At 38.1% G+C, this 27,059-nt stretch overlaps 1 protein-coding gene across 1 annotated transcript; it reads right to left on the bottom strand.

Annotated features, from left to right (window-relative positions):
• Positions 1 to 4,528: 4,528 nt before the first annotated feature.
• On the bottom strand, positions 4,529 to 23,135 carry MLC1 (megalencephalic leukoencephalopathy with subcortical cysts 1). The gene is made up of 12 exons (XM_008937804.1): positions 23,088 to 23,135; positions 22,182 to 22,365; positions 19,996 to 20,085; positions 17,857 to 17,910; positions 17,665 to 17,766; positions 11,767 to 11,868; positions 10,767 to 10,838; positions 10,172 to 10,288; positions 9,189 to 9,245; positions 7,933 to 8,055; positions 6,348 to 6,515; positions 4,529 to 5,105 (listed from the first exon to the last, which is right to left on the bottom strand). The coding sequence occupies exons 2-12, from the start codon at positions 22,359 to 22,361 to the stop codon at positions 5,031 to 5,033; spliced, it is 1,140 nt and encodes a 379-aa protein (XP_008936052.1). The 5' UTR covers positions 22,362 to 22,365; positions 23,088 to 23,135; the 3' UTR covers positions 4,529 to 5,030.
• Between the last annotated feature and the right edge of the window lie 3,924 nt (positions 23,136 to 27,059).

Below are 27,059 nucleotides of genomic sequence, written 5' to 3'. Positions count from 1 at the left end.
CTATGATTCTATGATTCTATGACATGGTGTTTTAACACTCCTATTTTCCCTTTCCAGAGCATACAGGTGGTAAGAATCCCTACAAACTCTGGATATCTGGATTTCAGCCTTCATGGATCACAATAAGCAGAGAAGAAAACAACAAGGCCCTTTTAACCTAAACACTCTGCCCTCAGTTTGAGGAAACAGCAACTACATAACATCTGTATAAGAAGTTTCTTGGATTAGAAGCTACATCAGATTTTAAAAGTGGAGTAAGCTAGAGGAAAAAATAGTTTTAAAAAAAAATAAATCAGTATCAGCTTTATTTTTTTTCTCGAGAAACAGTTTATCTTTACAGGATAGAAAAGAATAATTATAACCTGTTTACTAAAGAGGTTATAATTTTTGAACAAATGAAATTAAAAGGTTAAGTGGAAAGTAAATGTTCAAACAAAAATACTCTGAGGAAAACTCCAGTAAGCATTACTTAAGGATGTTTTATACCTGTAGACCACTATTGAAAAAAAGGAAGTATGAAAAGCAATTTTTTTGTTTCTATCTGGTGGTCACAACTTGATATCAACAAAACACTGATTAGAAAGCAATTGGTCAAACTGTTTTCATGGACATTTCTTTCTTCATGGCTTAAAGCTACCAGGCATGGTTTTCCTTTCACATGCATCTGATTCACTGTAACCCATTCAGCTCTATCATTATTTCACTCCTGGTTTTCCTATAAATATAAAGGCATAAAAACATGGAATATATCATATTAACATTAGTGAGGCAACACTAGATAAAGGAGGGGGGGAAAAAAGAACTACATTCATCTTCAAAGATACTTCATCCTAGGATACTACTTTTCATAACACGGATGATACTAACATCTTCTTCTGTCCGTTTCTCCCTGAAGGACCAAAAGTACTTCTATCATTTGAAAAAAAAAAACAGAAAATTGTTATAAAACCAAATCAGTTGCTAGGGAAGCCTGACTAATCCACTTTCTGAAACTAATTCAAATTTTGATCTTATGGATTTTCTTCAGAAACACAAGACCCAGCTCACAAAACATGCCTTTTCTTCTTTGAGAAACTCCTTTAACTCCATCTGTAATTGACAGTGATCTACAGACAAACCAAGAGATTACACGGTCAGTCTGAAGTTCTAATTTCTGGTAGGGATCTTGTACAAGTCTGGTTTTTCAAATGGGGAATGGAGAAGGCACATAAAACCCAAAACATAGGCAAGGAATGTGATGGGAAGGGACAAAGGAAGTACTACTGCAAGACAAATACTCTGCTGATCTGCGTCCAGTGAGGTCGAAGTCCAACCCTACCTCCAGTTAGTATGAAGTGATATCCAAGATCTTAAAGAGGGCCACCATGAGTTTGCAGGGTGCTAAGCTGGCTAACTAAATCAGCGGGAAACTCTGCATTCTTTTTTATTCAATACATTTCCTGTCAGTTTAATGCAGTACCAGCCATGGCCAGCACAAAGGAAGAGGCCAGAGGAGCCAGCTGCTTTCAGCACTGAGTGTGATCAGCCCATTTGCCTTGTAAAAGTCTCTCCTGTCAGCTGCTGGAGATGAATGGTAGGAAAGATCTAAAAAACTCATTCTTGACTCAAAGCTATCGATGCAGAACATACATGTACATACCAAAAACATGTATGCATGGTCTATTTGACACACAAAGACATCTCTGGATACACGAGGTCTGTGCTCCTGTTGTGGCCTAGACAGTGTATCAGTTCTCCCAGATCTCTCATTCCAGCTGGACACCTAAGGTACTTTAAGCCCAGGTTCCCAACAGCAGCTCAGATCCAACAAAACCTGCTTTTCTAACCATAACTAGGCATGTGTCTTAACAGAAAAACAGCAGATAGGAACAGCAAAGGTGAGATGTCATAAACTGGATCCTAACTGCAGTTTTCCTCTTTACTTGTCAGTTCTTATGAGGCAGCTTACTACTAAAAGCAAGGAAAAAAATAATCAATAGTCAGCTCCATGTTCTTGCCCCTGCTGAGATGCTACAAGAAACTGGCCTGCAGGAGTTCACATGATTTTAAAAATGCTCTTGAAACAGCCATTTTCCCCTTCTGTTTTCCTAGCTTTCCCAGCTAAACAGGTAGCTGAGGAAGGATTCATGCGCCAGCTGCACACAATTTTATTTTTCTGAAGATGCTTCAGCCAGATGTGTTTGGTTATTAGGGCTATTTTATTTTCTTCTCTTTTAAGCTAAGACCCTAACTCCTCATATAAGCTAAGCAGAAGCCCAATGCATTAATTCTCGTGAAACCCAGCGAGGTAGAAAAGGTCACTGTCCACACAGTTCCAAGTCAAAATCTTTATAACATGGCACATACAGTTGCCTCACCAAGTCAGCCTCAGAGAGGGGTATGAATTTTGTCCCTTGAAGATGCTTGCCACCTGTGCTGGGATCATCTACCAGCACACCCTAATTAAAGCTGTAAGAAATCAGAATTCACCTGATGTTCAACATCGACACACACAGTCACCTGGCAAAGAAGGGATGACAAGGGGTGTTGGTTTGGATTACAGAAGCTTTTAGTCACAGAATGAGATTTATAGTGAAGCTTTCTCTGCTGGAAAAAGGATTTTCATAGCGGTCAGCCCTACGTTAATTATGATTGTAAAAGCCTCCCTCTTACCTCTGTGATTGTCTTTCTTGCACAGGATAAGAAAAGTCAACCTCCAGAGTGGCATCCATGGTGGAGCTCCTAGTTCACTCGGTGTGCAAGGAGAAGTTCTGGCACCTGGCAGATTGTGCAGTCACTGCTGTGCTGACAGGACAGGAAGGGAGCTGTGGCCAGGCAGGGAGCCCAAGGCTGTTCCTCTTTCATTGGAAAGCAGAATCTGTGGCAGATAGTCCTCTGACGACCTTTTTTTTTATTCCCATCTATCCTTTATAATTGATAATCTAAGACTAAAAAAGCTCAGATACAGTCATGTATCTCAACCATTACTCAGGGGCACTGCAAATTCTAACTTAATCATTCTGTTTAGCCTATTAATTTTCCCCTTTTTTTTGATGAATGCTGTTTTCTTCACTTTTTATTTAAAAACTTCAGTTCCCCCCTAAAAAGATCAATATCTCCTATTGTAGCCTGTCATTAGGTTTTCCTACCCACTCCTGTTTAAAAGGTTCTTACTATTTTGAGAGCACCTCAAACCATTTGACTCAAAAGGAAGTTGAAGCACTTAAGCACCTTGTCAGTGTAAGTGTTTAATGGAAAGGAAATTCCTTCAGAATGTGCATCTTCCCATTAATTTCTTTTCTAGCCAAGGTCAGTAACAGAAGTATTGTCTACTCAGATCTAACCTCCTGGATAAACAAAGCCAATCATCATTGGACAGAAAAGATAGAAATGGTCTCTTGGAGATGCAGATTCAGTTAAATAAAGGCAGGTGTGTCACCACAGAAATGAAAGCAAACAGTTAAGATACATTAACACTGTTCTACATATGACTCTCTTTTCACTTTACTGTGATTTATGAACTTCTGCAATATCTACAGTCTTTGTCCAGTTTCAATCCATGTGTGAAGTTTACAAAGCTGTTTGGATGTTTATTTTTAGGTAGAACTGTTAACTATTTCTTTGCGACTTTCAAAAAATAGAGTACAACCAAAAGCTCTTTCTGTTTATAAAAATTGTAAGATTGCATCAGATATTATTTATCTGCCTCTCTCAGAGAGTGTTCAAACAAGAACCATCAGTAAAGGCATGAGATCAGGCAGCATTTAAGAAACAGCAGCTGCATTCTCTGGGCTGAAAGCCCACACTACTTCAGGTGAATGGAGAGACTCCTGTACACATGCTCTTAAGAAGCATTAAACTTAACAGTATTCTTTATGTAGTAAAATGCCATAATAATCATCAGCTTTCCCAAAAAACAGACAAAAAATGCTAGCACACATGAAGGGCTCCATACTGTACTTTCCTTTCTTTCTATTCCCCTTCCCCAACAGCAAAGAGGTAAGCTTTGCAGAGTGCTCTGAATGATTTATTTCAGACTGAAAAAAAGAATTAACTTCAAAGTCTAGAACTTCTCAAAAATGGTCAATAAAACAATAAACCAGAAAACCAATTTATAAAAGACCACTTTGTCAGCAGCGAGTTACACCCTAGTTAAACCAAAAAGCCTATTATGAAGCTTCTTATAGTGTTCAAAATCTACGTGACCATACACATAATTCAGCCAGGAGGAAAAGCCAGTTTGTATGGGAGATTGCCCTTATTAAAGGGCAGCTGAGTTCTGTAAGTTTTACAGATGGTTAGGAAAATAAATAAATTAAAAGTAATATACTTAAAAATACATTTTAATGTGTGAAAAAAATCTTATAGTATCAGTAGTATCTCCTCTTATTTGTCTGATTGCTTCTGTTATTTTATTTGTTTGGCTAGGAAATTTTATGCCTGGCCTCTCATGAAAAGCCTCTTCCACCTTTAATAGTCCAGAAACAGAAGCTTAGTAGGAAAGAATATTCTGGTTTCACCTCTCCAATTAGAATGTCAATCCAAATTCTTGAGTTTCCACATAACAAAGACTTTTATTTATATAAAAGCAATGAGATGCAAAACAATTTTACAACTCCTACAAAAGTGAAGTATAAGCAAAAATACCAATTATGACTTGTACTCATAACTTTACAAAAGCATTTATCAGTTACCCTGACTGCATAACTGCAGTTATAACAATCCCTTGCAAATATGTGAAGCCCACTACACATTGTCATATTCTGCTTTGCCATCAGCATAAACCCATGTGACTCATCACCTTTTTTCTAAATGTATCTTCTAAAACAACAGTAGAATAGAGATACCATCAGAAAAGACAGATGTGTTAAAAATATTATCAATATATTTCAAAATTATTAGAAAGACATATTATTTACTGTGTTATTGCTCAGCTCCTACTGCTGTAACTATAATGCTGTTTATAAACTGAAAAGTTTTTAAGTCTTCATTCCAGTAGTTGATTTACTGTATTGGATTGTACTGTATTGGCTGCATTTGCAGAATCCAAACTACTGAGCCATCTGCACCACAACTGCTTTCCAGGCTTTGTCTTTGTCAAAATCCTTTAAGGTATTATTGGGAACCTAAAAGTAAACAAACGTCAGACAAATGGAAACATGAAACAGTCCTTTGGTTAAAAGCTGATGTTCAAGCAAATAAATATCTCAGAGAAGCTAGAAGAATGCAAATTATGGAATCACTTTGGTTGGAAAAGACCGTTAAGATCATCGAGTCCAACCATTAGCTCTACTCTACCAAGTCCACCCCTAAGCCATATCCCCAGGCACTACATCTGCATGGCTTTTAAACACATCCAGGGACGGTGACTCCACCACCTCCTGGGGCAGCATGTTTCAATCCTGGACAACCCCTTCAGTGAAAAAGTTCTTTCTAATGGCCAGTTTAAATCTTCGCTCGTGCAGCTTGAGGCCATTCCCTCTTGTTCCATCACTAGTTACCTGGGAGAAGAGACCAGGGCCTACCTCTCTACAGCCTCCTTTCAGGCAGTTATAGAGAGCGATAAGGTCTCCTCTCAGCCTCCTCTTCTCCAGGCTAAACAACTCCCATTCCCTCAGCCACTCCTCATAAGACTTGTTCTCTAGGCCCTTCACCAGCCTTGTTGCCCTTCTCTGGACCCCCTCCAGCACCTCAATGTATTCTTGTATTGAGGTGCCCAAAACTGAACACAGTACTCGAGGTGTGGCCTCATTGATGCTGAGTGCAGAGGGACAATCACCATCTTGGTGCTGCTGGACACACTATTGCTGATACAGGCCAGGATGCTGTTGGCCTTCTTGGCCACCTGGGTACACTGCTGGCTCATGTCCAGCTGCTGTTGATCGGTACACCCAGGTCCCTGTCTGCAGAGCAGCTTTCCAGACACTCCTCCCGCCTGTCACGTTGTCTGGGGTTGTCCTTATCAGAGTATGGTCATGCAAGGTCCTTCACCTTATGTATAACTAATTCTGATATAAAAATAGTGATCATGGATCTGCACCCAGTGGAGAAGGACTATCATTTTATCTTAATATAATAAAGAACCTCACCTGTAATTGGGAGCCCATCCTACAAATAAAAAATAAGGGGGCTTTAACTTTACAACTGTTTTTCTCTTAACAGGACTTGACACAGATTTACAGATGCTGCATCTGTCATGCCCCTGTTATCATTTAACAGCTAAACATTCTCTTTATTACAAAATTCACTGCTGCATTAACATCTTCGTAGTTTTACAGAGCAGCTTTATTTGTGATCTGAATTAAGTAACATGGAACACTACCCTGCCCCCCCTGAAAAAAAAAATTATAAGGGGTATAAATACGTACCTCTGTTGTTCTGTATTCCTGTTTTTTAACCTGTGGTGTTGTCCACGATGAATCATGTATTTTCATTTTTGTCTTGTAATTTACACACTGTATTACAGTTCCAGTAGTAAGGCATGCCTGAATTAGCAGCATTAACATCAGAAGCAAGAGGAGTACATCATAAGATTGCTGAAAACAGAGACACGAACATGCTGTGAACTACATGTATAGAATATTTTCTGCTGTTCCCACCCCCATACTCTTGAGATTTGTATCTAGACTTCTTTTTTTAACAAAAATTGTGATTTACAGTTTATTGCAGCATGAAGCTTCAGTTAAAATTTGAGTGCCAGAGTTTGCTCAGAGTAGAACAGGTAGATAATTTTTAACAAAATGTTAATTGGCTAAGTGGCCTTCTCCTCTAGAAATACAACTGAGGAAGCTACCCTCTAAAACACAGAGCCTCACTGCTGGTTCTGACCTGAGCAATGTCACAGCTGTGTCTGGGCCTGGCCCTGTGCCTTGCCAGCTCAGACCTTGCCCTGCTGACCTGAGTTCCTGGCTGACCTCGGATCAGCCTCACTACTACAGACTTGTCTGGCAATCACTGAACTGTTGGCTGAACCTGGTTACCTTGGCCAGACCTGCCTTGTTTCACTTTGTTTGGATACTGTAGGACTACGCTCCTTGCCAATGAGGTCACTGCCCTTGTGTGCTTTGCTGTCACCTTTCCCTCCACTGTTCACCCTGCTCTGCAGAGCAGCCTGCTCTTGATGCATCCACACACAAAGCAGTGTAAGAATGCAAGAAATGATTTCCAGGGTCACACCAACTTCCTGGCCAGATTAGTCTTCTGCCTCCAAGATGTGCAACGAGAAGCTGCTTAAAGAGAATGTGTAAGCCATGGCCACTTCCTGAGGTCCAACACCACACTGCTCCTCCAGTATCAGAACAGGATCACATACTCAAAAGCTGGTTTTCCAGTCCCTAAGGTCTCTGCTTAATATTTTCCCTCTCTGCTTCTAAAACTACAAGACTACTTAAGGACTAGTGGGTACTAAGAGTCAAGACTCTCACTGACACTATCTTAATGCCCATAAATGGTCCTTTGCACATCATCACAGATTGCTAAACACTTTGACAGTAAAGCCCTAGCAAGCTCTTCCACAATGCAGTGGTAACACCTCATGCTGAAATGCTTTTAAGATCTGCAAACTTTTTCTTCTCTGCCCTAGTCCAGGCAGTAACAATCCACCAACTGTTGGCAGACAGACTAAGAAACAAAAAAATGTATTCAAGGATACTTAGAATCTTTAATTTATATACCACAAATGTATCGAAGCTTGATGAAGTCCAGCATATTATACATTATTTTTACTGATTCTTTAGAATAATACCTCATTTTTTAAAAAAGTGTAATTCCAGGGTGGCAACAGATTTAACATACTTTATGTCGTTAGTTAAATAAGAGTTCTTGAATAATTTCTATAGCAAGTTATTTAATCTTTATAATGCAGTACCTTGTCTCTTTATACTTTCTAATTAATTCTTATCTTGCTAATGTAATAGTTAGATGTTAATTTTTCAATTGCATAAACACACATACTTTAACAGCAGGTGGATAATTTTTGAAGATGTCAACAACTTGCATGATACTGAAGGATAAGTATGCAGAAGCAGTGAACAACAATGGAGAGGTAACACTGCTAATGGCAATCAGGACCTCAACCTAAAAAATAACATAGTAAATGTTAAATAAGAATTCAAAAAGGTTAACATTCTGATTTGTGAGCTGTATGTCCTTGAAGCAAACATAACAAAAGAGTGTAAAAGTGTGTAGGATTACACATATGAGACCAAGCCACATTGCATGGAGACACAGAAGCAAGCTTTGAATAAATTAATTTTCCTAGCCAAAACACTGTTGTTTCTTCATTAATTTTCCATTTAATATGGATTATGGGGGGTTTGTTTGATTTTAAAAGTGCTTTTCATATGCAGAGAGAGGAAGTAATACTCAATCTAGAGAGCCAGTATAGAAGTAACATTTGTTCTTCAATTTGTATGGAATAATGAGAATTAACAACAGAAATTGCAGATTTAAAATCTAAAATAGCTGTGCAAACAAATCTTAGTGCTCAAGGGCAAATTATTGCCATACAATAGCAGCCGAGTTTCATTCAAGTATTAACCCTACAGGATGAAATTCTGACTTCAGTTATAGTCATGCACCATTATGGATTTAAATATGATTGCATGACTGTAACTTAGAACAGATGTTTTAAGGAGGCTTAACTATGTATCTGGGACAGTCAAGGAAAAAATGCACTCTACTGAATAGTCTTAGTTCTCCTTGCTAGTCATGCAGATGAGGAATTTGTTTGAAACACGTTCTAGGTCCTGTGCAGCCTGCACAGCTCATTTTCTTCTTTCAGAAACCCCAGCTAACAATGAAAGGAGAACAGAATGGAAAGGACCTCAGCTCAGGAGCATGAAAGCAGTCATGCTGCATATTTCTGTCATGTTTTGTAGAAGTAACTAGAAACAAGAGAGCAAATATGAGTAGTGCCCACTATCACAAGCAGGCTTTCTTAGCATTATTGCCCTCTAATGACATAATCCAAGAATTTTGATTTGGAACACTTACCAGACATTTGCTTGGATATTCAGCAGCTACATGGCTTGCAATCGCACTTGGAAAACACTAAACAAAACAGCATAACAAAATAAATATTTATCTACTTGAAAATTTAAAAAGATTACAGTTGAGTTACAGTGATTCCCACTAGTCAGAGATCACATCCTAAATTTCCTGAAAAGGTAAAACTGCACAAACTAAGAATTTTGATTTGGAACACTTACCAGACATTTGCTTGGATATTCAGCAGCTACATGGCTTGCAATCGCACTTGGAAAACACTAAACAAAACAGCATAACAAAATAAATATTTATCTACTTGAAAATTTAAAAAGATTACAGTTGAGTTACAGTGATTCCCACTAGTCAGATCCTAAATTTCCTGAAAAGGTAAAACAGCACAAACTTATTATGACAATATTAGGAATCAGTTAATCAAATGGAAACAAAACTAATCTTCATTTAACTTGAATTTAATGAGTATCATGTATTAAACCTATACACACTGAAATATAATTATCCTCAAAACTTGACACTTCTACATAAAAACCTAATGAACCCTACTAAACTTTATGAATTCAAATGTTGAGAAACTTTTTTATTATTTTTTTCCAATTCATGGTGAGGGATTTTCCAGACAGAGGAGACATATAAACCTAATGTTTATTGTTGTCTTTCTCAGCTGGTTCAATTTGGGGCAAGCATGGCAGCAAAGCATTCTTTATGAATCCACAGCTCCTAGGCACAGGCTGTTATTAGTGACAAGGGTTACCAGTCAGTCTCAGACTTCTAAGACAATTAAGGCTGACAGGCTAAAGATGATGCTCTAAGGATTCTACAATGCCAAAACTACACTCAACATTTTATTTTGCAGCCTGAAACCTTCTAAAGTCTAGGACTTATATGACAAAACACTTCATTTCCAATACCCTTGTTTTATTACTAATTTCCTTTTTACTGAACTGAGGACTGAAACTGTATCAGAACATTTTTTAAGAGCCAAAGTATTGTCAATCAAAATAAAACAACATATCGCATAAATAAATAAGCAGAGTGAGGCACTAGTTAATCTGCTAAGCAGTGACTGTCAGTTAGCATTAGCACCAAATAAACATATCAGTCAGAAGGAGAAAAAAAGAAAAATATATTTTTTTTTTTAAATCAGAAACATGGTTTTAAAAGAGTGTGTTCATTTTGCACTACTTACAGCAACTAAGATCCAAAAGAATGTTACTGAAAGATAGGGACCTGAGACTAGAACATCCATATTCAAAGCAATTATACCACCAAATACTGATGAAATTCCAATAATCACCTCAATTACCTAAAACAAAGAAAAGTACACAAATTATTAACCATGCATTTGAACACCAAACTTCCTATTTGCATATAGAAAGGAATTCACTGGGAGGAAAAAATGCAGTTATGTTATTAGCTATGCATGAAATCAATGTTTTTCGGATCTAAAATATAGCAAAAGTCCAGCTGGCTTAAGTGAAAACAAGATCAGCCTCATTATACATATTTATGTTCCCATTTATTAGCTCCACTGAAGAACAGTTCAGTTTACACTATTTATCCTCAAGTTATTAAGTAGTCTTTTTCCTATGACACATGGCAACTATCATTTATCTCACAATATTCTAAAAAAGAAACATTTTAAGATATATCTCTCATTTCTGTCTTTATTCTTTCAGCTCTTACCCACATTGATCTCTTCCTTGTTTTAAAGAAGCTTAGAACTTAGAAAGATTAAAGAAAAAATTTATTTAATTATATTAAAAAATAAAAAATTTTCTTACTGAGTATGACTTTAGAATTCGGGTAGGAAAGCTGACACTGCTCAAAACGACAGTACTGTCATATGCAGTATTCTAGAGAGGAATAAAAAAATCATCATCAAAAAAATACACAAAGAAATACATTTCTTTCCTTCTAGTATCCTGCAGAACCTGTTACAGATCCTAACCGTGGCATGCAATGTCTGGTTGGAGCTGACAGTGACACACCACAGTGTCCACCAGTGTCAGACCACAGCAGTCACATTAAAAGCACGAAGTAGTCCCAGATGAGCTGTCACACAGTCACTGTTCAACAATGAAATATGGTCATCTTGTCTTCACTTCCCACCTTCAAAAAGGTCTACTGTCTTCTGGAGCCTCCACATTTTACTGATGTGGATAAACTGTAACTGAGGACAGTACACTACACAACTTCATCCAGCAAGCAATACTTCCACTGGAACACAAAATGGCACAGCACATTTGCTTCATTATTACCTAAAATAAGTACTCTTGTAGAAAAATGAGGGTGGGATTTTGGAGAGCACTTGCAACTAAAGAAAATTTTATCTATATCCCCAAATCTTGAAGCTAATATTCATTGTCCAGATACCACCAAATGGACATACACAACAAATACTTTCTCCATCTCAGGCTTCAAAAAAAGGCATTGCTTGCATACATGCAAGTCACAGTATTTTGATGTTTCATACATCATTTAGTTTTGTTCTACCCAATAGAAATAAAACATTTGCTGTGCCTGTTCATAGGATATTCAAACAACGCTGTGCTGTGTAATTGCAGCAGGTAATTTTGCAGATGGCCTGCTGCACTCAAAGACAGAAGAGGCTTTTACTGTTTAGTACAGTACCTTTATTTATTGTTCAAATCTCGTTTTAACATGTAATATGAAGTGATATACTGGAGCCACCAGTAACTTGTCATCATATGTAATACAAGAAAAATCAAGTTCTTTTTAACATACACAAAAAAGACATCGTCTATCCTCAAGGGTACCTACCTGCTTTGTTGTACAGCAGTCTTCAGTAGATCTAGCTGAAATGATCACAGTGGTTGCCATGAAGATTTCCAGCAGAATAAGTAGAATCAAGTTAAAATTTATCTGTCAGTAAAATCCCAGACATAAATGGGTTACATCTTCCATATTAAAAATAACAGAGGGGGTGAGATCTACCAGGATCCAGCAGGCTGTCTATTTTCTATGACGTCTAGACATATCTATTCATTAGATACCTTGTTAACTGTTTTCTTGATGAATTTCTAGGACAACACTTAGCTATGCTCAATGTCAGCATTTATTTCATATATAGGAATATTCTGCCTGAAGATTTTACCACTGTCTTCCAGAACAGCACTTAATGGCAAGGGGGTGCGTTTGCACTTTGCAGAACCTGCGACGTGAAATCGGAACCCTGCGGCAAACCGCGGAAAACTCACGGGAGCAGAAAGAGGACAAACCAGAGGAAGACTGACTAGCCCAGGGGCTAAGGCAACCCACTGCAGGGTGAAGGGAGGCCACAGGGTCCCAACCACTATGCTGCAACCCAGATGGTGCGATGCAGTGTCCAAGGCTGAGTGAGAACACACTCCAAAGAACTGGGCCAAGAATTCTGGCTCTGTGCTCTACCTAGTGCTAGCGGAGCGATGAACACTCCTCGCAGCTTCCTAACTCCTGCAGGTCGAGCAGACTACATCGTTGTGCAAGAACGTGGATGCTGCCCTTCCTCCTGCCATTGCTCAGCTCCTGGAGACAAATAAGTGAATATAATACATAATACTTTTCTTTAGCTTCTTAGTATCTCATGAGAAGAGGTAAATACCTACTCCACATGGGCTGAATAATTTTCTAGAGGCACATAAATTAGGCAAAATGGATCTCCCTCTCTTGTCTTCAAAAGCAACATGTTTTTTCACTGGCAGCCCCCAAAAAAAATTTGGTGGCTAGGTCAGGCCATTGGGCAAAGTTTAGGGAGAACTGACTCCATCAAGAACCTACACAATTATAGCAAACCATTATTCAATATCTTAGAACAGAATTATATTGTTCCTTCATCTCAGACTTGCTTTGCAGATGAGCAAATCTCAGTTTTTCTCTGACACATCTTGCAGCACACTTTTTTTAAAAAAAATATCATAACTGGCAGATTTGAGAGGCTTTTTTGGGCATGGAAATCCATCCTTCTCAGGAAATCTTAATTTGAACTCTGTGCCTTGCAGTACAAAACAGACTCTACAGCTGTACCAGAGCAACAAACAGCAATAAATGTCATAGTGGTAGGCTTCTAGGGAAAGTGTTAGAATGAAAAATAAAGATATCTGGCAAAAGAAGAGGCATCAAACATGTGGCCTGCAGAATAATTTAATCCAGCCAGTACATTCTCATGATTTGGATGTGTTTTGACACACAGGGCAGGTAGTGACGTGGACTGGCAAGACTACACTATATGGTGCAGTGTCAGCTAGACAGATAAATTTTGAGTCCAGAAGCACTGTAACTACATTGATGGACTAGCTCATTTAGTGCAAGGTATAAGAAGTAAACAACAGAAATTGAAAAGGTAACCGTAAATAAATGAGATTTTTTAAAATTTTATCTTACCAGGTTTTTTTATGATATATCTCTAATGTCTGATAGAGCCTTCCGCTCATAAAATTAGTTCAATAACCCTAGACCAAAGTAAAAATATCACATCTCCAGTTTTGGAGTTTGTGTGGGTTTGTTGGTTTTCTTTTTTTAAACACAAATACAGCTAAAGCAAGAAATAAGTACCTTTTTATATCATCTGTAACAATGGAAAATTCAACGTTAAATTTCTAAGCATTAAAGGAAATTCTCTCTACAACTACCACTACACCACTACAAAACCTATCACTAGATGTAGGGAACCAAGTACACTGTGTCCCTAATCCTCTTCCATGACTAAGGAACGTGCAAGTGTAACCAGGTAGAAAGTCATGTATTAGCACAACCTTAATTCAATTTGCTCTGAATCTGCAGCAGGTATTAATAACTTGGTTCACTGAAACTGTATGAAAGGGTTAAATTAATTTCAAGAGTAAATAAATTAAAGTTCAATATAGTTTGCTTAACTTTTATAGTTAATTTGTTATACTTTATTATAGTTGCATACTTTTAACACGATCTGCACTATCCTACAGATGTTTCAAGACACCTGCACAAATCTGACAAATAATGACAGAGGACCTAAAGGACAGTGGTGCCCTCTTGGATCAGTGGCTTGAGCAAGGCCAGACAAGCCAGCACACACATAATGAAGCCACAGCTTACGGTCAGGCAGCCAAATTCAGCACCCACACTTCTGTATCTGTGTGTACTCACACTTCTGTATCTGTGTGTACTCACACTGCCTACACTTCCACTACTGCCAGTGGAGACCTAGTCTATACAGGCAAGAGGGAACTCCAACAGTTATGGGGCAAATCACTTGCTAGAGGTAGTGTTCAATTATAATGGCTGCTAGTGCCATCTGAAATACTCAGGCATACTGAACGTGCCTGCGTGAATGGGATACATGGTACAGGACTGATGGGAGACTCCCACCCATGCAGGGTAGAAGCAGCAGCCAGGCAGAGCATTTCACAGCAAATACAGTAAGAGATGTCTAAGTTCAGGCCACACAATCCTGTCTTAGCCATTTACGTTGAGGGATCTCAACCACAATGGAGGTACAGACACTCAACTCACAAGGAGACAATAAATTGAGTATGTACTCCACTTGGACTCAGTTTGAATCCTGTTCAAGATCTGAATGCTTTCAGTTGCAGTGGCCAGCATGCATGAGGTTCCACTCATTTCTGTCCATCAAGCTTCTTATTCTGAGAGCTGGGAAGGAGCAGAGTGGCAGCAGAGGCAGTTTGCACCTTTTACACATTGCACCCTTCATGCTGAAAGTATCCTAACTGCAGAACTGGAGCCGTGTCACACAGTCATGGTCTAGGACGTGGCTTGTGTTCCAATTATCTATCTAATTTTGTAGTTATCCATGAACACAAGTAACACTGATGAAGAATTGCCCAGGTCCTTTATAAAGGGAAGCAGGAGAGGTGAAATGTGAATTGTCTTAATTGGATAAACTTATCCTTTTTATGAATCTTCCTGCTGCTTTTAAACTACTGGTAGTGATTTCACATCAGACCTAGTATTATTTTCTTGTGTGGTTTCCTATGGGTAGGGAAAATAAATAGGATGATGAAAGAACAGCTGAGATGGTATTCTACATTTTCTTAGTACCACATGATTAATAGCAAACAGCTGGCAACAAGATGCTCAACAGTGAAACTGTCTCACTGAAACAGTATCCTTCAGAGAGGAGAGGAAGTTGGCACCATGTCTGAAGACAAAAAGGTTCAAAAAAAGCTTCAGAGCCAGCTTTGCACACACAGTTGTCCAGACTTACCTTTATTCAGTGATCCACAACATAGTATGGGCATGCAAGAGGCAAGTGAAAAGAATTAAAACCAAATAACCAAGGATGACATGTGGACATTACTGCAGATAACTAACATCTGGCAAAGAGAGAATCTGCCTTTTATAAATTTAGTGTTTGTCACTTACACTCTTCTAGGCTAATATAATCTTTTGTCAAATGGCTTGATCTGCCTTGAAAATACAAAAGCTGCTAATATTTGATAATAGAAAATACAAAATTTTATGCAGTCTAAAAACTACTACCTTCAAAAGTACGCAATTAAATTTAAGCTCTTACACATGGGGTCAGCTCAAAGCTTCTCAAGAATATAAACAAAATTTTGTCACACTGTGATTCATGACAAAGTAACTGGTTATTGTGGTGGCCAAATGAGTCCCTTGGGCCCACCCTTCCTGGGCAGACACAGTCCTCCACTGTCCTACAGCACTGGGATCCTGTCTAGCAGGGGAAGGGAATGCAAAAGGTCTGGCAGTCTCCAGTCAGACTTCTCTGCTGTTTTCTCTCAGAATGCTTGGACTAGTTTCTAAAATTTGAACTCCCTACCAAGAAAGGAAGGGCAACAGCAGCACCCCCGTGTCCTTAACTCATTCAGCCCTAACAGCCTAAGACACGTGAGGAGGATGTCCTACAGCACTGGGATCCTGTCTAGCAGGGGAAGGGAATGCAAAAGGTCTGGCAGTCTCCAGTCAGACTTCTCTGCTGTTTTCTCTCAGAATGCTTGGACTAGTTTCTAAAATTTGAACTCCCTACCAAGAAAGGAAGGGCAATGGCAGCACCCCCGTGTCCTGTACGTAACTCATTGGGCCCTAACAGCCTAAGACACTTGAGGAGGAACATGCATGAGGGAACTGCTACAGTCCCAATAAGCAAGCAAAGGCCATGCTAAGAATTACCTGATGTAAACTGTCCTGAGATAAGCAGATGACCCAGGGGGCCATGACATTGTCCCCTCAAACACAGGACAAAACAGGCCACACCTAAAGCCAGTACTGCTTGAATACAATGATCTGCCATGAGTGCTAAATCTCTACAGCTCCAATGGTCTGCAGTACTCCATCCCCCTGCAGATACGGCCAGCTGCACAGAAACGTGAAGCTGGACTTAGATAACTCATTTAGAAAGCAGATTTGTAAGCATTATCCTAATTTACTGCACTTTCTAAGAGGAAGTAAAAATTAATTTAAAAGTTCAGCATCTGTGAAATCCAGAGCTAACCAGAGATTAGGAAAATAGCACAGGTAATTCCAAAGCAAACTCTATTTCTGCACTATTTTTCTACTTGAAAAATCTTTTGTTACCAATTCAGATCTGCTATATTAGTGTAGGGAGCCATTACTACTGCTGAGCTCTTAGTATCACCACAGCTGATAGGACAGTGGGAAAACTGAGTGGTAGCACAAGAGCAGTCATTAAACCTTCCTATGAAATAAATGTATGCTGTAGTTATATTGATTACTGCTATTCTGTGATAGGCTATTATGAATATTCACCACTGATAATGATAACACCTATTGCTATGTTATTTCACAGAAACACAGAATGGTAAGGGTTGGAAGGGACCACTGGAGGTCATCTACTCCAAGCCCCCTGCCAAAGCAGGTTCACCTACAGCAGGTTGCACAGGAAGGCATCCAGGCAGGTTTTGAGTATCTCCAGAGAAGGAGACTCCACAACCTCTCTGGGCAGCCTGTTCCAGTGCTCCATCACCCTCACAGTGAGGAAGTTTTTCCTCATGTGACTCAAATCCAGAGATCTTTCCCCAGCATGAAATACATGTACTTCAAATGATGTAACTACTTCATTCTTTTTGTTGATGATGTACAAGGAAAATGTTGATTGAAAGTTTCCTGACAGCCTCACAAGGAAAACTATCCACTAAAGAAGATCCAGGAAAGAATGATACTTAATCTGATGATGAAATCTCCTAGAAGTAGCACAGTTTGGGACACCTTCTCACTTCAGTACAATTCAACTCTAAAAACTGGCTAATCTACAGATAAGCTACTAATTATTTTCAATTTTCTCTTTTGACTTTGTTCCTTAAAAAAAAACAAAAACAATACAAAAAAAAAAAAAATTGTTCCAGTGAATAGAAAACAAATTCAGTTGATCAAACTGGATCCTATTTGAAGATCAGATTCATGTTTTTGAAGTCTGAATACAAGACAACAAGAAAGACCTTTCCATACTAATCTCCTCTAAGTAAACTGTACCATACATCTTTTAGCTATGTAAGTCTTCATCTCCAAAGTCAATTTTCCAGTCTTGTCTTCCTCAGACAATTAAAGTTACTGTTAGATGATCCTTCCTTACAAACCAAGCAGGAATATTGCTGTAGTGATAACAAAGTAATCACGTGATCTCCACCTGCCTCTCAACGTCCCTCTCCACCCTTTTTTTAACTAAGATAAATGTAGTATTAATTAGTAATTGGTTTAGTAACTTACATTTATAGCTGATGGATTGAGGACAAGTTTGCATCCAAACCAAATTAAACATGTTGTTGTAACAGCAAATGTAGAGACAAACAGAATCTGAAAATTTGGTATCTGAAAAAGAATTTCAGAATGGGTTTCTCTCTCATTGTAACCACAGGGGATAAAAAAATTATATAAGTGCCAATAAAATCTTATACTCACCACATTAATTTTATTCCTTGCTATAGCAAAGCTCACAACTGCTGAAGGAATACACTGGGAAAATCAGAAGAGAAGACTAGTGGGATATTCTGCACAAAGGATTTCATACATTTCCATACACGTATTTTATTTGGTCTGAATTTGTATTTCAGTTAACTTAGACAAATAGATCAGAAACACTGAGGAAAGTCTGTCACTCTTGTCTGAGCTCATTAATTACAATTAGTATTTGAGGATTACAAGAGGTTTAAATACGCCTTCCATAGCCATCAGTTTCAAGTAGCTCCTCGGCACAATGTGATGAGTAAAGGAAAGAAAGAGTCTTTCATGAGGCATTTCATGCCTTTGTTAGTTTAAATTAAGTCTAGAAGGCCAGAGATCCTTGAGCAGGAAAAGGAAAGCACTGTTACTCCCCAAGTGGGCCTCCACATTCTTTCAAAGAGACAAAGTCATGGTTGTGTAAGCTAAAATTTGGCTAGATTCAACACAGTTCTGAAGAATTTTGTAAAACCTCATCTGTTGAGTCAAATTACATTTTAAGAATTGTGACTGGGATCTCCACAATGTTCACAAGGAACTGTGTTTCTACACTTCCGGGCAGGGCTAAATGGAAAAATCATGCATAAGTGAAAAATTTCAAAAAGTAATTTCTCTATCCTTCCCCACCACAACAGATATGGTACCATTACAGATATATAACTCTATTTTACACAAATACATGTTACAACATACTAAAAAACAACATAAAAATATACACAACTACAGTGATTTAAAATGTTTCCATGTTAAATAATGAACCATGTGACAAATGCTGCATTTCTTTACCAATTATCTTTTCACACATCTGAACGCTGATGGCTTAACAATGGAACTACTATAACCAGATTAATAATGACATTTAAAGTTCTTGGCAGCACTTCCTTAACACCTAAATGACCTGTATTTAACATAATTAAAACATCCTTTCATGTTCTGGATATGCTGTAATGTCTGAAACACTACGTGACTATTTTTAGGCAGCTGAACCCTGCTACTACTCAATACGGTTAAAAATGTCTAAAGAGCAATTCAGCTCATGCTAAACTAGACCACTTAGTGGCCAGTTGGCAAGAGAGCTCTCCAGGCTCTTCCACCTATGCTGACTCCATCACCTGCAGTAGGAGTTGTAACACCTTGCTCCCATACAGACACCCAAATGTGTACATTTTACTCATAGCAAGCCTTTCAGACCCAATGTGATAACCTGCATCTACGTGATCTTTGTAAATTCTCAACAAATAAAAAGTTCAAAGAGACAAGATTTGGGGCAGAAAAACAGTCATCTCCATAACTAACACCAATGCTGCAGAGAATAACACATCAGTGAAGATATTCACTTCAAAAATTGCTTCAACTTTATTCTAACACCTCTAGCAGAAACATAAGAGGCAGCTCATTCACAGAAGGACTCCTGGGACTTGACTGTTTAAAGGATTAGTCTTCACCTAACTTAAAACAAACCTGCAGTCAGTTTGCAAAAATAATAATGACAGAACAGAATCCTGCTGTGAGAAAGTAAGTACACCAGCCTCAGCTTTTGCACATAGATCTAAAGTTTAGATTGAGTGTACATAATACAGTAAAAAAAAAATTTGTCTCTAAAAATAGAGTAAAAAATGCTGGACTTTATAAAACATCAGACACGTTTAATGTATATTTTATTAATAAAATAATAATGTTCAAGAGAACTTTAGTCTGCTTCAGTACTTGGATATTATGCCAAAACAAACTGAAAAGGTAATGCTTTGAAATACAATCTTAAATACATTCTGATAGCATTTGGGCAGGAAATTCTCCAAACACATAACATGGCAAATTTTCTGAAACCCAAGAACAGAAAAACTGTTCATGCAGATAACTACTGCACGTCAGTGGGGACCTGGTGAACAAAAATGGTAGCACAAACCAGTTGTCTTAATAGCAACTGTTATTCCCTTAACCAGGGGATGAAAATCCACTTAATGAACAGTTAAATAGAAAGTTTTCCATGAAGAAAGTTGAGTAAAAACACAGACAGAATAAAAGACAGTAAACCCACAAATATTATTTACTATTGATTTTGCTGTCAAACAGCCACAGCAAGTAATTAAGAATGCTTACTGAACCTGCTGCACAACGTAAATAATCCATTTCAGATGGAAAAATATTTCCCAGATACAGTGAAAATCCAGAAGTAATAAGGAGGCAAGTCTGCAAAGCAACAAATAAGATAAATTAATATGAATAAAACTATTTTTTTAAAAAAGCAACTAGTCAGAAATCAGTAATTCCTTTCAAATTAAGGTACTGATGAACTTTAATAATGCACTCTTTGTGTGAATAATTTTGAGGAAAAATAACAAAACATGTTGAGTTCTGAAGATGTTTTGCTCATTACCAAGACTTAATATTGAACAACATAACCATGTTTGAATCAAGCATTGCACCCTGACTGGGCAAGTACCTAATAAAATGCTCATAAGGTAATTGCAGTGCTCACTTGTAAAACTATTTCAGAAACCTCAACTAAGCCTCTACTTTGCATTCTCTGCTTGGCTCCACCAACATCCATTATGCAGAGGCACAGCTGGGCAATTACCAACTAGGATACAGTAACAAAAACATTATTAGGATACACTGACTGAAGGTTTTTCCACCTACATACCCGTCCCCCTCCAAACTCTTCCTGCTTTGGTGCAGGGGCACACCCATGAATGTTGAACTATTCCTATCCCCTCGCTAACTATTCCATTTATTTCATAATTATCAGTCATGCTCTCAGCCATAAGTTATTAGTGCATTCTACTAATGTTTTCTTTTTGCTTGTTGTTCCTCCATGTAGGCATTTCTTTGACAAGATGAGAGATAGAATGGCTCTTTTGTTTTATTTAGGCATTTTTTTCATCTTATAAGATTATAGGGGGGTCTTTAAAAAGTCCTTGTCAAAAAATAACAGAAAATAAGGATAGCATATGTGTGTGTATAATTCTGGCAGGCAGGAAGAACAGGATTTATAGGGCACAACTTGAAATGATGCTTGAAGCACATTGGATTATTCCCACAAAAGAACGGGCCACACTAGCAGCCACTTTGATGTCACTACAGTTTGCAACTGCTCCCTGAAGTAGATGGCTCTGTTCACTGTGACTTCTGTTGCTCAGCATACAGACTTGCCTTTCTGGATTCTGTCTTTCAGAAGAGTTGAGAGAGATTAACCACTATAATACTTGGGAGAAAAATCTAACTGGAAGGTACTGGATTAGTTTATTAGCAAAATTGCATTTTCTTTTATCCACAAAATTCATGCTTCTTGATAATATGACTTCAGCAAATGACCATTAAACATTAGCATCTAGTGTTATTTACAGCTCAGTAAAAGGAAAAATCTAATTAAAGACCGTTGTCTTTTTTGACAATTAAGTCTGAGAAAATTCAATGCAAAAAAAGCCAGTTGTTCTTTTGCTCTGTTTTATGTAACAGTACAACTGAAGGGAAATCCCAGTTATTCAGATTGTCAGAAAGGAAAAAATGTTCAGCTGTTTCCATGAAAATAAGGAAAGACTTTTATCCACCATGCAAAACCAAGTCATTACTGTATTAGCAGGGAACCATATTTAGCTCTTAATAAAAATTACTCTTCAAAACACACAAGCTGAGAGAAAAAGAAAATATCAAATTCTAATTGCTATAATGAACTTTAAACAACTTGGCTCAGAACATGAAGAAGCATGTGATGTACATGCAAGATCAGTGTCCTGTGATTCTGGCAGTGACACAAAAATTCAAACCACTGCAACATTCATGTAAGAAATACAAGTATACACCTCACTACGTGAAGATTCTAACAAATAACTACATGACTATTGAACCATGAAAGATTAATTAAGCACCATACGTATTTTACAAATATTTTAGTGCCAAAATGCTACTATGGCAAGTAAATTACCTTTAAAATGAACTAAAAGTAGGCATATGATCAGGAGGCTTTACATCCTTTACCAAAAGGCACTGCTTATACATACACATGGGTTGATACCCACCACTACCACACTTGCTCTCTGTTTATGCTATATGATTAAAGACAAAAAGTCAGCATTCATACAGCATTTTTGATCAGTGCAGAATTATCCAAAGAGTATCATTAAGCATTACATTCTAAGTTTGCTAAATATGTTCCTTTCTGTATGAATATTTGTATTCAATATGATCAGTGATGAGATTCAGAGTCCCCGTGTGGTGTGAAACAGATTACTGGGCACTGAGACCTCACCTAAATTTTTAAATCTTGTATCATTTAAAGTACTTACTCCCATCAGCAAAGAAAAGATCCATGTTTTGTAACTAAAGCAAGGATGCAGCCTCTTCGACAGCTGGAGGTCACTGGATTTGATATCTGGTATATAATTTCCATTCTCTTGTTTTCCCCGCTCCAAAGTTGGCATCCTGTCATAGCTAAATTCTTCTCTGTATCCTTCTTCCCTGGTCATAATACTTCACAAAGGCAATTAAATAATAATAATAATAATAATAATAATAATAATGGAAAGGCAAACGACAGAGAAAGACAGACAATATCATTTAGTTCCTTCACATACTCAGATCAGTGCTCAGCTAGGTTTTTGCCTATTTAGGATAAGAGAAATAAAAGCAGTATTTAATAATGAGCTGTATACACATTTCAAAGTATGTAAGCCTCCTAACAACTTGCATACAGTAAGCAAATTACATCCTGTAGCAACAGTTCATAACAACACAGTATAAATACCAACAAAACGTAAGTTTGTGTATCTATGATGTCCCACTAGACTTTTATTTCAAGATCTAAGAACCAATTTTGGAGGTGTTTAGTTTGAAGGTAACTCTATAAGCAAGGCTTTTTCTTTGCTTTTTTTTTCTTTTTTGTTCCTTTTTTTCTTTTTTTTAACTCTAGGACAGAAAATATATTTTAAACATGTTTAGATATCAACTTCCATTTGATTTTAACATCTCTTATCAGGTATCTAAAATGACAGACTTCACTATGTACTCACAAAACTCAGCTACAGCAAACTGTTTGTTTCTTAATCACCCAGTTCAACCATTTTTCATGTTCACTTAGCCCTTTTTTTTGTTCCTCTCACTGCTTGCCAATCTGCCTAAATACCTTGAGGAGTATCTTATATTAGAATTAAGTAACTGCAGATTTTTGAACAATTAAAAACCTTCAGGCTTACCTTCAAGTGAAAAGTTAGCTGTCAGTTTAAAGCAGCCCTGCGAGCACAGCTGCCTGTGCACTTTGTGATACTCTCACCGCTCAGTGAGTCATGCTGGCTTTGAAAAGTTCTCTCTTACACTTTGGCTTTCAACAACAACTATTCAGATATGGAACAAAAGCACAGCAAAAACTTCAGTGAAGCCAGGGAACAGGAAAATGCCTCCTGAATTTTAATTAACAGAACACACTAGAAAATGACTGCACTACATTCTCACAGGGCTGCTTCCACAACAGACGAACAAATTAAAAAAGTTCCAAGTCTCTTTTCTGAGTCCTGCCCCTTACTTGGCCTCTTAAATAAAACCTGCCTCGTAGTTTACCAGTTTTAGTTATTATAACAGCCAATGATAACCATATTCAAAAATACAGTTCTTGTTTCAAAAGAGCAAAAGCTACTTACAATGCAGCATTCTCCTAGAATAAACTCCAGGTAAAAATTCAAGTATTCAAGTAGCCCAACAGGTTGGGGAGGTTAAAAAGCTAGAAACTAGAAAACTATCAAGAATATTATCTTCTTTGTATTTTTCTAGTAACCCCAGTTTTCTAGAGTGTCCAGATAAACCCTGCACACTTCAACCATGCAGACATGCATACTTACAGAACACCATGATGACTAAACAACATATTTTAAATCTAGCAGGCAGCAGTGACATGTAGTGGCCAGCATACCTTGGATCCAGTCCTCCTGCTTATTAGGCAACGAAGAAAAAAAAAAGAAAAAAAAAGAATGCTTTTATCTTGAAGATGTTGGCACCTTGACAGCTACAGCAATGACAGGGTCTTTTGTCCAAACTTTGAACACTCTTGTAACCAAGACACAATTAAATCTTCAGTACTCTGAAGGGCACCACCTTTAAAGTATGCTAGAAAATCTTTAGAATTCAGTTCTAAAACTTCTCAGTTTGTGCAAACTGTAGATTTTGTTCTTCTCATGTCAGTCAAAACTGAAAGAATATTAAAACATTACCATTGTTTTAATAGACTGAAGCATGCAAATTAATACACCATACACAGCACTAGACACAGCTGTAAAGTGTTAGAAAAGTGGGGGGAAAAAGAGACTGTGTAGCCAAGCAAAAGTGTCTTAATTAAGCCCTTCTGTTCCCCTGTTCAGGGCAGAAGCAGTATGCAACTTTTCAGACTATGGATTAACAGAAAAACAGGTCATACTTACTTCACTTCTTTTTCAATGAATGAATGCTAGGTACTCATTTGCTCTAATGCAAATTACCAGAGATATAAAACAGGATCATATGCTATCCCTTTTGACCAATTTAGGGAGATTAACTTATTTTTTACACAAAAATGGTGGGATATTAAGGTATTTACTTGATCTAATGTCTTTAAATAAAAGGGAGCAGGGCTCAACCCCTAGAAATTTTTTGTTCACAGTCCCAAGTGGTTCAGCCAGTATTGCACCTGAAAGCTCCCCCTCTCAAGTGTGGCACTACAGTTTTCTCCAGTTATGAAATTCCTTCTGCCCCCCTTCCCGTGCACTTCTCAGCACTTGCCACTTTTATTTTTGCACAGAGGTCCACCACACCAACACTATCTCCTCTGCATTTGGCATCAGTGTCAACAAATACAACTTAAACCTGAGAGTTCAGTTTCTACACTGAAAATTTTCTGAGGCCTTACTTCAGGTTCCCTTTATTTCCCATTCCTGATTCCATAACAAGTCTTGGGTCAATCTGTGTATACACAGCCACGAGGCATGATCTGGTAGCCAGAGCCCAAGTCACAGGCCAAGACTTTAGACCTTGGCTACATTCCTCAGAGCACATAGGAAACCTACACAAAGACTGCAGGAAATATAACAATGCCAACAGAACATTAAAGGCTTCTGAAAGGATTTGCAAATTAAGTGGTTTTATTCTAAATTGGGCCAAAAGATGTCAAGGGATGACAACCAAATCAAATCATGAGAGGCTGTAAAGAACTACTTAATTCCACCACTGAACAAGCTGAGACAGCTTGAAGCAGCTCTAGCAAATCCTAGGTCATTTGCCAGGGCTGTGCCATGCAAGCGTCCCCCACAGAAACCACAAAAGATCAAAAAAAGATTGACAATTATAACTGATCTGCCAAGGGACAATATGACAAAAAGGTACATAGACTTGTCATAGTCCTACTTTTCTGTATCAGTAAGAAATAAAAAAGCATTTTGTCCTGGACCAGTTTCCCTAGCACAGAACCCAGCCTCACATCTTAGATTTCGCAAATCTAAACACAAAAACACACAGATCCTGAAGCTCTGGTGAAATTTTTACTTTCCATGCTGACCAAGCATTCCTTTTTCTAATGAGTTTTTTATTAGCTACACTACATATGCATTCTTTCACACAATATTTAATTACACTATTTTAGCTGATTACCTGTTATCCTTGTTCAATATTTTCAGCTATTTTAAAATCAGCTCTGTGAATTTTTTTGTTTCTCTGGAGCTGATTCCTCAATCCTTGTTTCCCAGCTCATGTCTTGGGACAGGTCCTGATCCAAGAGCAAAATGTATGCCCAAAAGCCTCAGAGGAATGCCTGTTTTGCTCCCCTAGTGGAATATAAACTTCTTTGGATTTAGTACTTCACATGAGCCATCATCTGAAGAGTTTAAACAGATTTGATCAGTATATATGCTATTCACTGTATGCTGTTAGAATACAAAATGTTTCTAGTTTTATGGATGCGATAAACACATCATGGTAACATTTTAAAGGACATACAGACTGAATGCTGGTCTTTTCTGCCTAGGCCTTCTTGCAATAAAATTCTTGAGAAGCACAGCCTGGGAAGGCTGTTACAAACTACAGGATCTTCAGACAGGAATTCATGTGTGTCCAACTCCCTTCCTGCAGAAAAACAATTTCTTCACCTATCACATTTTTGTCAACCAACACTCCTCTGCCTGCACTCCACAGGAACGTTGGTGAGACAAACAGGTAGTTAAAATGCTTTAAGTCCATACATCTAAAAGTAGAGGCTGTCACTCCCTCAGCACTCTTCTGAAAAGATCACTGGCTACAGACACTGGTACACGTTTCTCCTCCAAAGAGCATCACCTCAGTTACTTCAGACAAGACACTGGAACCTGTGTGTAATCACTGGCAACCAGACAATCCTCTGCTCTAGGAACCGTGTAGGTTTTATAAAAGTTTTAATCTGCAAGGTGCTTTTAGCCCTTCTTTGCATAAGTAATGCTGAGCTAACAATACTAGAAGAGGTTGCCAAAGACAACTGCTCCTCCACTCTCAGAATCTAATCACAGACTACACTGCCTTCCACAACAGCCTTGAAGTAGCTTCCCAGAAAACTTTGCACTGCTCTGCCAAATACCTGAAGCCACCTCCATCACAGTTTTATGTGGCATTCACAATTGGAATTACTCAGATGCTCAGTTCACCAGCCCAAACACTATGCTTTTTGAAACACTGTTTGTTAAACAAAATTTAAAGTGGGCTTATGCAAAATGCCTGAAGTGCATTGTGTGAAAAGAACTGGTAAAAATATCAGCTGTGGAAATGGCACCCGACAGTGAGTAAAATTGTTTCCTCTAGAGGCACAGCAGCTGCTACACGAATGAGATTAAAACAGAATATATTTTTTTTTTCTTTCTCCCTGTTAACCGAGTTTGTAATGTTCTAGAGCACAGGTTCTGAGCTTGTAGTCCACGGACCTCTGGGGGGCTGCAATGTCATCACGGGGGGCCTGTGACAGCTTAAAGCAGGGGTGGGGAACATCCAGCCTGGAAACATTTGGTCTGGCCTGCAGAGGGAGACAAGCTCATAGAAGCATCCACAGGCGGCGCTCTGAAACTGCAGTTCTCCTCCCCTCTAAATTTACAGACCCTGCATATGAAAATTTAAGTAAGTATCTGATGCAGTCTAGTGCTTTAAACCTCGAATTAAGCCTTGGTGGTCCGTGGCCACAAAAGGTA

The sequence above is a fragment of the Merops nubicus genome, unplaced genomic scaffold (genome assembly GCF_000691845.1).
Source record: "Merops nubicus isolate BGI_N331 unplaced genomic scaffold, ASM69184v1 scaffold7333, whole genome shotgun sequence".
Lineage (NCBI taxonomy): Eukaryota > Metazoa > Chordata > Aves > Coraciiformes > Meropidae > Merops > Merops nubicus.
This window is presented reverse-complemented; position numbering and strand designations above follow the sequence as displayed.